The 14,346-nt window shown below is 41.5% G+C and overlaps 1 protein-coding gene across 4 annotated transcripts in view; it reads left to right on the top strand.

Annotated features, from left to right (window-relative positions):
- The window catches only part of RTCA (RNA 3'-terminal phosphate cyclase), a 67,425-nt gene extending 54,492 nt beyond the window's left edge, over positions 1–12,933 (top strand). For all 4 annotated transcript variants that reach the window (XM_077452829.1, XM_077452828.1, XM_077452826.1 and 1 more), the window contains exons 10-12: positions 3,861–3,955; positions 9,151–9,255; positions 12,476–12,933. In XM_077452829.1, coding sequence (XP_077308955.1) covers positions 3,861–3,955; positions 9,151–9,255; positions 12,476–12,571 — 296 coding nt within the window. In that variant the 3' untranslated portion in view covers positions 12,572–12,933. The remainder of the gene's footprint in view (positions 1–3,860; positions 3,956–9,150; positions 9,256–12,475) is intronic.
- The last annotated feature ends 1,413 nt before the right edge of the window (positions 12,934–14,346 follow it).

Here is a 14,346-nt window from a genome sequence, read left to right as displayed (position 1 = left end):
TTCTCCGCTATCTTTTCTTGTTGCATATAACACTGCTAAGTAGGTGCCTACCTTTTTGTCTCCCACACCCCCCCTCTCTAAGTCGGTTTTTATATCTAGGTTATATCATGTGCTTTCCCCCCCAAAAAAATGATGACTAACTTAAAAACTGAAAACCCTGGGCTTGTGTATCAACGTATTCTCTTTGTGTGAAAAAAAAAAAAAACTCCGGATTAGAGCTGCATGATTAATCGTTAAAAAAAAAAAAAAATCACGATCTCGAATCACCCCCCCCTCACGATCCTAATCAGCCATTTCTGTGATTCTATGTTAACGGTGCAGAGCCGAGCTAAAGCCGGGAAATGTTTATCAGCATTCCTCAGCGCTGAGAGGCAGAGAAGAGATACAAAGTAACATTTAGTTCTTTTAGATCAAAGGGATGACTTTTTCTGACACTTGTTGCTTACAAGTTAAACATTTGCTAGACCCTCCCAAACATTATGTATCTTTTTGTTTGTTTGTTTTGTTTGGTGGTCGTTGCAATATTTTATGTCACACTGTATTTGCGCAGCAGTCTTTCAAATGCTTTTTGTGGGAAAAAGTACATTTCAATGAATTAAAAAAAAAAATAAACAAAACTGTAAGTTAGCCTAATTTTTTTTGTATAATGTGAATCGTGATCTTTATGCGAAGAAAAAAAAATGTTATTCTCATTTTATCTAGAATCGTGTAGCTCTACTCTGGATTAAAAATGAATATTCTTTTGAAGTTGGGAGTTGCTGAACTAACCAGATACTACTAATACATATGTTCACCTGCTTTTTTTGCAAAGGAAAACAAGCCAATTTTCAGGCTTGTACCTGACACTTCTTGATAAGGTCCAGCACAGAGGAAATGGGTCGAATGATACTGGTCATCTGACTGACTGTGGACAACTAGAAAACTAGGGCTTTGGGGCTAATTTTAGGGTTGAAGCAAAAAGCTGGTTTTATTATTTCATCTTTTAATGTTTTTTTTTTTGGCTAGAGTTCTGCTTTAAAACTATTTTTGGACTTTTAATGTGTACCAATAAATTACCTGTAATGATGGGTGCCTCATGTGAGGCTGGCTGCTGTGTTAGGTAAAACTCTTATGCCGCGTACACACGATCTGAGTTTTCATCTGAAAAATCTTGGATAGTTTTTCTGATGGAATTCCGCTCAAGCTTGGCTTGCATACACATGGATACACAAAAGTTCTCTGAACTTTCGGCCGTCAAGAACGCGGTGACATACAACACTACGGCGAGCCGAGAAAATTAAGTTCAATGCTTCGGTGCATGCGTTGAATTGTTTCCGCGCGTCCGTAGGAATTTTGTGTGTCAGAATTGCTACAGACGATCGTAAATTTCCAATTGTAAATTTTTCCGTAGGAAAAATAGAGAACCTGGTCTCAATCTTTTGATGGCGGAAATTCCACCAGCAAAAGTCCGATGGAGCATATGCACGGCCAGAATTTCCGACCAAAAGCTCTCATCTGACTTTTGCTGGCGGGATTTCTGATCGTGTGCACGGGGCATACGGTTCATTCAGCCCCAATTTTACTGTAAGTACTGAACTTCTGGAGCTGTAAGTCAAAGTTCTGTTGCTCATACAAAGTAGGCAAGATGAAGAGCATCATTTGCTCTCGGCTGTATCCATTTTATAAAGTGCCTTGTATTTAATTGACAGAATACAAGGCATTATGTGAATGGACAGGGGGCAGTCCTGACACCCATCTGCCCTACCTCTCCCTTATTCAGTAGAATACAAGGCATTTTATGAACAGACGAGGTTGTGAACATGTCATTTTGTTCTTAAAGCGGAGTTCCACTCAAAAGTGTAACTTCCGCTTGTTTGTCTCCTCCCCCCTCAGGTGCCACATTTTGGCACCTTTCAGGGAGGAGGGGGGAAATGGGGACCTGTTTTTGACAGAAGTTTGTCCCCTTTCCTCTGCCGCTAAGGGTCAATTAGAAAGCGTACCACAGTAGGGAACCGCTTGTGAAGCAGAAAGGCTTCACGGCCGGGTTCCCTTACCGGCAATGGCCACGGCTGCACTCGACAGCTGACCTAAAGATCGGCTGCGGTATTGACATCGTGGGCTCCCTGGACAGGTAAGTGTCCATATATTAAGTCAGCAGCTGCAGTATTTGTAACTGCTCACTTTAAATTTTTTCATGGGGTGGGGAAACCACCTCTTTAACTGTTTGAGGTAATGTACCAATAAATTACCTGTCACGATAAGAGCCCGATGTAAGGCTGGCTGCTGCATTAGGTAAAATTGTTAATTTCATTGCTACTGTAGCCACTGAAACTCCAGATGTGCAAATCAAAGTTCTGTCTCTCATATTGCCATGAACAGAATAGCTCACGATTTACCTCTTTTATTCATAAAACTTCTGGAATTCTATTTACAGGATACAAGATGCTCTGTGATTTAACAAGAGAAGAGGCTGGGTGGATTAATGTCAGGACCTCCCCTTGTCAGTCACATAACGCCTTGTATTCTGTCAATAGAACACAAGGCGTTTTAATAAATGGATGTGGTTAAGAGCAAGTGGTGCTTCTGTATAAGTGATGGAAGCTGAGCTGATTTACAGCAGAGGAAGTGTGGCACTTACAGTTGTGTCGGGGCAGATCGAAAAAAGGATTTTTCCCAACTCATTGGTCATCCACACATAGTAAGTTCATCATTAGAAGAATTGTATTGGTATGTAGCAAATGTGCAAAATTTGTTATTCCTGCAGTTCCACTTTAAAGTCATTGGACTTTTTCAAATCTTGGTGTAGTTAGTTTGTCTTGCCTTGCAATGATGGGCTCATATGTTGTGGCTGCAGTGTGTAGTGTCATGGCTGATCGATTCCTCCATATCCATATATTACTTCAGCTAGCTGGCCCCTATGTACCAAAGAGACAAGACAACTGATTGTTCCAGGTCACACAGCATCCAATGCCTGCTTTGCCATCCCCTCTGTGTTGCATAACAAATGTTGGAGTGCTAATGTGGAGAAGCACATCATCTTCCAGCTCAGTGTCTGCACACGTGTCTGTTTCACATCTAATTACTGTGTAGCTTTCACCTGCACGATTACTAAACCGAGACCCAAGGAGGATTTGTGGGATAAAAAGTTTCTTGACCGGAAGTGTCAGGTCTCACACTACTGACAGAAGTTGTGCATTAACCTGTGTTGTGCCATGCCGATTGTTTTGACACAACTGCTGACACAGGGATTGTGATTTATTTTACATTAGGCTGTGCATAAAGTGCAGCAAATGATATAATGAAACTAGGCAATCAATGCACATTCATGCAGGTGAAATACACAGGAAGCAGGTAAAAAGGTGTATAATGCCTTATGGTAACCATTCAAAACTAGAAATGCAAATCTGCAGACAGAAAGCATGCCATATGTGTCTGCTATGTCTTGCTACTTGCACATCCACTAGGTGGGTAAAAACAAGGTGCTTTTGTGCTACATTATAGCTAATAACCATACAATATGAATATCATTATATAGCACAAAATGCAGTAATGCAAAATCTTATATAAACTGGTAGTTTTTATATAAGATTTGCCATAACATTTGAGTTGGGGATGTGATGTTACTGACTATCCAGTAGTTCCATGAAGTTAGTTTACCAAGTGCAGTAAAGCATTACAATCGGTAATAATTAATTTTTTACTAGTTTGACAATAGTCATGTATATTCTAATGAGGTACAATGGGTTATGCACTTTGGCTTAATCATTGGACTTTTCACCACTTTGTTGAATACTCTTTAGCTTGAATTCCTTTTCAAGATTGTTTTGAAATTTTCATGTGTGTTATTTCCATCATTGACTCAATTGTTCTGTGTACTTCAGGAGTAACTGCAGACCGTGTTGGGGCTGAAGCTGCAGAAATCCTTCTCCGTAACCTGCGTCATGGAGGCTGCGTTGATGAGTATCTTCAGGACCAGGTATGACCTGAGGTTTTAAGAGGAAAAAGCTTGAAGGTCAGGAGTCTGATATTACCTGAATTCTGACAGTTGTACTCAGTCATCCATCATAAGTAATCGTATGGGTACATGTACTACCACTTAAGTGTAAATAGAAATAAAGGATAGAAGCCGTAACCCTGGCAATGCGCGCTTCAGTCTGATTATATAATCTTTTATTCAATTTACAAACCACTATGCAGTGTGAAGGCCTACTTGATGGAATGTTTTGCAAGTTGTTTTTATTTTTTATTTTATTTTTTAGGTAGGCCTTTGTAATATATTAGTTATTGGCGAATCTAGACTGAACATGGGTTAAACAATTCGATTTTAAAATGCATGGCCAGCCGAAAGCAAGCCATAGATGATGCAGTGGTTGCAGGAAAGAAAATTGCTTGATTTCCACCATCAACACAGCCAGCGCTGGTGGGGGAATCCCTGCCACAGCCTTTGTGTTCTGCTGGTGGGGAGCCTTCTCTGCCGGCAGGACGCAATTATTACTGCTGACAGCTATAGTCACCGGCAGTAATCGCATGCTAAAAAAAAATCCAACATGGAGAGAGAGAGAGAGAGAGAGAGAGAGAGAGACCCATGTCAGGTGTGTAGCAGGGGTATAAATAAGTATATGGACCTACACAAATATTAGCCAACCAGGGAAGTTGTTTAATAAAGTGAAAGTAAAGGCAAATACAATTTAGGTCAAAGGCTGTTTATAAAAGGTGTTCTATCTAAGGGCTCATACAGCAAATGCAGTCAACCATGTTTTCAAATGCAGTTTGTACATTTATAAAAGCAAAATTAATGTATTTCAATGAGCCTAGTTTAAAAAAAAAAATAAATACTGCATGCTGCACTGGAATGCACATAAACGTACATGAAGGCATCTCAAACACATGTGAATACTATAAAAAACAAAAAAACAAAATCCTAAGCAATGCCTGCAAAATGCATTACACATGTATGGGAGCATGCATACAGAACAGGAGGAATGTGGTATAAACCAGCCCTAAATATATTTCTTGTCTTTTGTTTGTTTCAATGTGGTAACTTGATCTGTAATGTAAGTTCTGGTTCCACTGCACTCCAATGCAGACAGACTGCGTACCATAAGACCCACATAGATGTACAGTCCACATGCAGATCTGTGCAGTTGGCTGCCTATCATTGATTTCATCAGGCTGCCTGCATGGGTCTACATAGAACACCTGTGAATCCCATGCAAATGAAGACTGCCCCTTCACATGGGAGTGTGGGTCAATATGTGCCCTAATGTCTGACTAGGACTTATATTTTTTTCATCATAAAGATATTTGAAGCTGAATGGCAAACATACTTAACCAGTTGCCGACCGCCGCACGACGATGTACGTCGACAGCATGGCACGGGCAGGCATAAGGGCGTACATGTACGTCCCTGCCTTCCCGCGGGTCGGGGGCCCGATCGGGCCCCCGCCCGGTGCCTGCGGCGGTCGGTTTTCGTGCGGGAGCGATCCCGGACGAGGGGACGGCCATTCATTCATGGCCACCCCCTCGCGATCGCTCCCGACGAATGAAAATCCTTCGTGACATCACTTCCTCTCCTGTGAGGAGAGGAAGTGATGTATTCTCTCCTCCGTGTCGGTATTTTTCGTTCCGACACGGAGGAGAACGGATCGGTGAGTTGCACCAACACTCTACACAAACAGTAGAACATGCCAGGCACACTCACACCCCCCCTTTACCCCCCGATCACCCCCCCAATTACCCCTGCCCCCCAGTCACAGTGACACCAATGTCATTTTTTTTTTTTTTTTTTTTTTTTTTTTTTGCATTGGTGTCATTTGTGACTGTGATAACTGTTAGGGCAGTTAGGGTTAGCCCCCTTTAGTTCTAATGTACCCCCCTAACCCCCCCAATAAAGGTTTAACCCCGTGATCACCCCCCGTCGCCAGTGTCACTAAGGCTGGGTTCACATTGCAGCGGTTTATGAGAACGAATGTGATTCGCACCGCACTGCAGTGCAAATCACATCCGATCTCTGTGCGATTCGAGTTCAGCCATTCGCCGCACCCGCCACACCCGCCGCACCCGCCGCAAATTCGCACGGGACCCTTTTTTTGGCCCGCAGCAGAATCGGATCGCATGGGTGTTCACACCATGCGATCCGAGTTTGCAGATCGCACTGCGATATGCAAACTGATCTGGGGGTGTCAGTAACATTTCACTGACACTCCCAGCAGTTCGCATAGGGCAGTGTGAACTGCCGCCGGGAGGCATGCGATGCGGGAACCCGCCGCGCATTCGTGGCGTTCCCGCATCGCTCCAGTGTGAACCCAGCCTAATAAGCGATCATTTTTCTGATCGCCGTATTAGTGTCACAGGTGACGCTAGTTAGGCAGGTAGGTATTTAGGTTCGCCGCAGCTTTTTATAGCACCAGGGACCCCCATATACTACCGCATAAAGCCCCCTGATTGCCCCCTAGTTAACCCTTTCACCAGTGATCACCATATAACTGTTACAGGTGACGCTGGTTGGTTAGTTATTTTTTTATAGTTTCAGGGCACCCGCCATTTATTACCTAATAAAGGTTTAACCCCCTGATCACCCGGCGGGTGTCATTTGTGACTAATAACTGTTAGGGCAGTTAGGGTTAGCCCCCTTTAGTTCTAAGGTACCCCCCTAACCCCCCCAATAAAGGTTTAACCCCGTGATCACCCCCCGTCGCCAGTGTCACTAAGGCTGGGTTCACATTGCAGCGGTTTATGAGAACGGATGTGATTTGCACCGCACTGCAGTGCAAATCACATCCGATCTCTGTGCGATTCGAGTTCAGCTATACAGATAGTATGGCTGAATTCGTGTCGCACCCGCCGCACCCGCCGCAAACTCGCACGGGACCCTTTTTTTGGTCCGCAGCAGAATCGGATCGCATGGGTGTTCACACCATGCGATCCAAGTTTGCAGATCGCACTGCGATATGCGAACTGATCTGGGGGTGTCATTAACATTTCACTGACACTCCCAGCAGTTCGCATAGGGCAGTGTGAACTGCCGCCGGGAGGCATGCGATGCGGGAACCCGCCGCGCATTCGTGGCGTTCCCGCATCGCTCCAGTGTGAACCCAGCCTAATAAGCGATCGTTTTTCTGATCGCTGTATTAGTGTCACAGGTGACGGCAGTTAGGTATTTAGGTTCGCCGCAGCTTTTTATAGCGCCAGGGACCCCCATATACTACCGCATAAAGCCCCCTGATTGCCCCCTAGTTAACCCTTTCACCAGTGATCACCATATAACTGTTACAGGTGACGCTGGTTGGTTAGTTATTTTTTTATAGTTTCAGGGCACCCGCCATTTATTACCTAGTCTCACTAGTGTACCCCTAAATTTAGGGGTGTCTACTTTCCAAAATGGGGTCATTTGGGGGGGGGTTTGTGCCATCTTGGCATTTTATGGCCTTCAAAACTGTAACGCCCTTAGAAAGCCTGAAGGCGGTGCTTGGTTTTCGGGGCCCCGTACGCGGCTAGGCTCCCAAAAAGTCCCACATATGTGGTATCCCCGTACTCAGGAGAAGCAGCAGAATTTATTTTGGGGTGTCATTTCACATATGCCCATGGCATGCGTGAGCAATATATCATTTAGTGACAACTTTGTGAAAAAAAAAAAAAAAAAAAAAAAAGTTTGTAATTTTCCCGCAAATTGTGGCAAAATATAAAATATTCCATGAACTCAACATGCCTCTCAGCAAATAGCTTGGGGTGTCTACTTTCTAAAATGGGGTCATTTGTGGGGGTTTTGTGCCATCTTGGCATTTTATGGCCTTCAAAACTGTAATAGGTAGTGAGGAGTGAAGTCAAATATTTACGCCCTTAGAAAGCCTGAAGGCGGTGCTTGGTTTTCGGGGCCCCGTACGCAGCTAGACTCCCAAAAAGTCCCACATATGTGGTATCCCCGTACTCAGGAGAAGCAGCAGAATTTATTTTGGGGTGTTATTTCACATATGCCCATGGCATGCATGAGCAATATATCATTTAGTGACAACTTTGTGAAAAAAAAAAAAAAAAGTTTGTAATTTTCCCGCATTTTGTGGCAAAATATAAAATATTCCATGAACTCAACATGCCTCTCAGCAAATAGCTTGGGGTGTCTACTTTCTAAAATGGGGTCATTTGTGGGGGTTTTGTGCCATCTTGGCATTTTATGGCCTTCAAAACTGTAATAGGTAGTGAGAAGTGAACTCAAAAATTTACGACCTTAGAAAGCCTGAAGGCGGTGCTTGGTTTTCGGGGCCCCGTACGCGGCTAGGCTCCCAAAAAGTCCCACATATGTGGTATCCCCGTACTCAGGAGAAGCAGCAGAATTTTTTTTGGGGTGTCATTTCACATATGCCCATAGCATGTGTGAGCAATATATCATTTAGTGACAACTTTGTGTAAAAAAAAAAAAAAAATTTTTTTTTTGTCATTATTCAATCGCTTGAGGCAAAAAAATAAAATATTCAATGGGCTCAACATGCCTCTTATCAATTTCCTTAGGGGGTCTACTTTCCAAAATGGGGTCATTTGGGGGGGTTTTGTACTGCCCTGCCATTTTAGCACCTCAAGAAATGAGATAGGCAGTCATAAAATAAAAGCTGCGTAAATTCCAGAAAACGTACCTTAGTTTGTAGATGTGACAACTTTTGCGCAAACCAATAAATATACAATTATTGACTTTTTTTTTACCAAAGACATGTGGCTGAATACATTTTGGCCTAAATGTATGACTAAAATTGAGTTTATTAGATTTTTCTAATAACAAAAAGTAGAAAATATCATTTTTTTTCAAAATTTGCGGTCTTTTTACGTTTATATCGCAAAAAATAAAAATCGCAGAGGCAATCAAATACCATCAAAAGAAAGCTCTATTTGTGGGAAGAAAAGGACGCAAATTTTGTTTCGGTACAACATTGCATGACCGCGCAATTACCAGTTAAAGCAGCGCAGTGCCAAAGTGTAAAAAGACCTCTGGTCATTTACCAGCAAAATGGTCCGGTCTTAAAGTGGTTAATGCTGCCATATGGTACATGGTTTGAATTTTAGTTGAGTCATGCCACAGAAAATGTCCCAGTCCCCAGGCTTTTAAGATTATGTGTAGTTGTGTAAATTTTGTATCAACGCCACTGCAATGTTGAAAATTAATTTTTTTTCTTCTTTTTACAGTTGATTATTTTCATGGCTCTGGCAGATGGAGTCTCTCAGGTTAGGACTGGTCCTCTTACCCTGCATACGCAAACAGCCATACACTTCACAGAGCAATTAACAAAGGTAAGTCCTGATCAAAACAAAGATCTGTGTAAGCTGCTTTATCCCATGGCAACCAATCAGCAATCATTTTGTCTTTCTGAACCTGTGAAAGATGAGATCTGATTGGTTTATTATCAAAATAAATAAGTCGGCAAGTAATATCACACTGTATCTCTTTTGAAGATGAGCAGTAGATACAGAATCGAATCATTAACCCAGCTATTGTGATACAATTTTTAGTCTTAAAAATTTTATTTACCATAGCAAACCTATAATATATTAATTTATTAATTACTGAAGGCCTTTATGATAGATTAAAGGAATAAACCAGTTAATAAATAAACCATCATGTCACTTGGACCCCCAACAGTTACAAGATAATGGGGTTGATTTACTAAAGGAAAATAGACTGTGCACTTTTGCAAGTGCAGTTGCTCCAGAGCTTAGTAAATGATGTAAAGCTTCACTTTACAAAGAATACCCAATCGCATGGAAGGAAAATAAAATAAACAGCATTTTTGCTTGCACATGATTGGATGATGAAATCACTTGCAAAAGTGTCCAGCATATTTACCTTTTGTAAGTGCAGTCCAACTGTGGTGAAGCTTCACTTTGTAAAGAATACCCAGGTGCAAGGGAAAATAAAAAAGCATTTTTGCTTGCATATGATTAGGGTGATGGGAATCAGCAGAGCTTCATCTCTTTCTCCAGTCTCTGGGGAAAATGAGTGCTACTGTACTTGAAAAGAGCTGCACACTGTCCAAGTACATTTTGTACAAAGGAAGAGCTGGGTTAATTAGCCTTTCTGAGTACGAGAGCTTGGGAACAGTAGCCGATTTCCAGTGAAATGCTAGGGCATTACAGGCATATTAAAAGAATTGCCTGCAAAATGTTTTCTTAGTATTTGCCCTGGATTATATTTTGAAGGATAAAGTTTTTAGATCCTTTACTAAAGGAAGGTCCAGCAAGTCCGATAAGAAACTGGGGATACACTGACCTGTGAACTGATCTTCTGTTGCCACTTATCTAGAATAAACCACATGGAGGATGTGTCCTCTTCAGTAAAAGGAACAAACTAAAAAAATTCCTTAACACCCTGCTACACTAGAATCTACTAATACCTTTTGTGGGATGTTTAAAGTGTTTGTAAACCTGGACAGGGTAACAGTGGAATATTAACGAACACTAAATAATAATCCCTTTGGCCTTCCACATTTGTACTGACCCACAATTTGTAATTGGGAGAGAATAAAAGACTCCTTGGATATAGTTGAGTCATTCAAGACATGTCATTTAAATGCTATAGCTAGCCATGGACGGTTCGACTCGGCCAGTCCTTGCTGAACTTGAACTATCTATGGGTAGGCTGATTGTACCCAGGTTGATCGCTCAACCTGGGTCCAACCAGCCTGTCAAATTTTTTATGACATCACTGTGTTCTTCTGGCTGGGATAGCTCCCCCTGGCCCCCTACTGTTAGAACACAATAGCTCTGCAGGAGGGATTCCCCCATCAGCACTGTGTTGGGGGAAGCAAGCAATTTTTTTCTTTCCTGCAAACAATCCATAAAGGCTGGATTCACACCTATGCAGTTTTAGTGCTTTTTGCATTTTGCAGATTTGCACTACAGAACGTGTTCCATGTTAAATGGACTGTAGTGCAAATCTGCAAAAAGCACTAAAACTGCATAGGTGTGAATCCAGCCTAAAAGAAAGTTACACCGTCTTTGGCCAGCTTAAGTTCACCATTTGGCGCATGTTACACCCATATTTTGGGTTATAACGTGTTCAATGCTCCAGCACCTGTCCCCATAACTCCCCAATCCCCCCCCCCCCCCAGTGACAGCGGGTGAGGGGATCCCTCCTCTGCACCCACTGTCAGATTTCAAAAACTGCGGCACAGCCTTGTCATTAATTTGCAGGAATCTGTGAAATACAAGCACCTTCTACCAATGCAACAGACTGCTTGTAGTTCTCCATGAGCACTGGTGAGCTCTCTTGTAGTTCATTTACACTACCTACAACTTTCTATACCTGTACAGAAGTATGGGCAGCAAGCTGTAGCAAGTGTCTGCAGGAGCCTGACATTGTACCCATGAACCATTGATCGTGGATGCAATTCTCTGGAGGCTCCTGAGAATAAGAAATGCACCTTTTTTTACCTGCAAAAAACATTTGCGTTTTTTTTTTTTTTTTTTTTTCAAATTGTGGACTTATCCTTTAAAAAAGCATGATTGCAGCCTTAAAGTGTTTGTAAACCTTACTCATGTGTAATATTTTTTTTTTTTTTTTTAAATCAGGAAATGTAGGTTTTTAATCACTGAGCTTGTTTTAAAAAAAATGTATTCCTTTACCACTTTCCCCGGGGTCAGTGGAGCAGGTGATGTGAATGCTGCAGCTTCTACAGTGATGTACGAACCTGCTGGTGGGGGTGTATAGTGCTGGGGCATTACGTCATGGAAGGAAGTGATGGAACGCCATCCAGCCCGGCGGCATAACCTCGCTGTTTCCTTCACAGCTGAGTGAAGTGGCGGTGGAAGCACGGCTTTTGTACTGACCACAGAAAATACAGGCATGCTGTACTCTAGCACAGCATGCCTGTATCTTCAGCAGCGTGACACAAGATGTAAACTGACCACACTAGCATGGACCGGCAGCCTTGCTAATATTTCTGTCCATCTGGTGACATTGCACAGAGACATGCTCTAAGACATGATGTGCATGTGTGAGGAGAAAACCCAGTCTACACAGACTCCAGGACTGGCGATTCCATTACACATGCCTATTTGATCCTTCAGTCTTGTGAGTTGCTATTTACTTTTACCAATAAATCTGTGATTTTAATACTACACTTAGTCTGGTGCCCCTCTGTTCCTGTTGTACCCACAGAGTCCACTGCTTCGCTCTAAGGGTGCAGCCTTCAGGTGCTGACAGAATTGCATAACAGACTTGGATGGACTATAATATGATCTAATGTGTAATGTTTATAATTCACATTTCTTTTTTTTATAGATTTTTTATGTGCATTTGTGCATCCAGGTGTCATACAATTTTTTACCTAATCTTGTTGGTCTAGTGCCACTGTTCCTTTTTTTGTGCTATTGGTTTGATGCCTATTGCTGGACAGCCATGAGTGACCATTTGGCTTGTCAGTCAAGAATAATTGCTCAGTGGTGTATGTGTGTGTCTTTAAATTTTTTTTTTATATATAATGACCTGTTTTATGTCTTTACTTCCCAACAGGCTAAGTTTACAGTGACAAAGTGTGATGAACCCAACACAGATAGCAACATCATAGAATGTCAAGGAACCGGCTTGCAGAACAAGAATGCTTCATAAAATTGTTACGGCAAAGGAAAGGATTATGAGTGAAGTCTCCACAGATTGCAGGATGGCATGCAATAAAGAATGCATGACACATGAGGGCAAGGCATAGGACTTGGCATTTTACAGCTTTCAATTTTGTTTTCAGTCTGAGAGGCAATCAGAAATTTTGTGCGCATGAAGTTAAGTTTGAAATGTAATATTTTATGAATTGTGACAGTTAATTGCCAATGCCATAAATAAATGGAGGTACAAAAATGATGGCAAGTTGTGATTATAGACTTCTTGGCCAACTTGCTGTGACTGGCATATAAGATTTGTACTTGCCGTCTTTAAAGGCTCAGCTGAAATGTAATAAAATTGAGCGATCAACCCAACAGATGATACACGAGTGTCTATATAACAGTTATAACTGATCAGTTACTGATAATGGCAGCTGTTTTCAATGCATTTATTACTACACCGATTGGTTGGATTCACCAACCAGCAGCAAACTTCCTTTTTTCCAGGTAGATTGTCATTTGCAACAGGGGCAAGTTATGCCTTGCAAAATATTTCTGCCACATATCAGAGTCTTTCATTTTGATTTTGTGCAACAAAGGACACCAGTGACCACTGAAAGAGAATGCAGAAAGAGTCCTTTCATGTGTTACATGAAATCATTTTGCTGGATACCATACACATTTGCGTTGATCTATTAAAAAAAAAAAAAATTCCTGTGTGTGTGTGTGTATATATATGTATATATGTGTATATATATATATATATATATATATACATAATTATATTTGATTTACAAATGGTTAACCTAGAAAAAGATCACACAAGATAACTTGCATTCTTCAGTGAAAGTTCACCAAAAACTGATACATCTTCTAATAACCGTTGGAGCATGTGTAGTGGAAAGAATGTTCCTTGAAAATCCCAGCTCTGTGGCTTTAAAGTAAACCTGTCAAGTCCTAAAAACTTCTCCCCCTAGCTCTTTTTGGATGTTTTTTTGCTTTATTTCTGGGAGTGGTACCTATTTGACATGTAAAGCTAAAAAAAACAACAATACTGCGCAGTGATCGGTGAAAGAAAAATAAGGCTAAGCTGAAGGCTGCTAACACGCTAAAATTGGGATCTTTATAGCTGGGAAAAGTGTCAGAAATATAAAGTGTAAGCGCCCAACTTATGTGTATAACTCTTAAAGTGATACAACAATATACAAACGTATGTGCACACATGTGTAGCAAATGAGTGTAGTGTGACCCCAAAAAAAATGGGGATAATACTGGTATGTATACCAAAAAAAGAACAAATGATGAATCAAAAGTGATAATCTGAAAATATGTGTATGAAATTAACTGAAAGCTATATAAATGTTTATCCCAGTGAAAAGAAAAACAAAAATCAATCAATACAAACACATAAAAGTATAACTAATAAGGGTGATAAAGTCCATAATTAAACGTGCAAGATATCAGTTCCTATGTGCTCCGGTGTCCACCGAGATCCTATGTTGTTGTGACCAAAAAGGTGTTCCACCCTGTGAAGCTCCCACCACCTTACGAAGTGCAGGCTTACCGGATGAATATGACCCAAGTAGACATACGCCTCAGGGGTCTACAAGAGCTTGTAATCCCGGCTAAAGTAGTCCCAGAATGGGTATTCCAATCGCACCACATACGGTTCATACAGACGACTGGATGTAATCACTGTTTTTCATATACATGGACAACTCCGACAACAGCTCAGGCATGAAAGATGAAGAAACAGAGCCAACATGGCATAATAACGTTTTTTTAAAA

This window comes from Lithobates pipiens, unplaced genomic scaffold (genome assembly GCF_037356315.1).
Source record: "Lithobates pipiens isolate NorthernLeopardFrog02 unplaced genomic scaffold, aLitPip1_a1.2 Scaffold_23, whole genome shotgun sequence".
Taxonomy (NCBI): Eukaryota; Metazoa; Chordata; class Amphibia; order Anura; family Ranidae; genus Lithobates; species Lithobates pipiens.
This window is presented reverse-complemented; position numbering and strand designations above follow the sequence as displayed.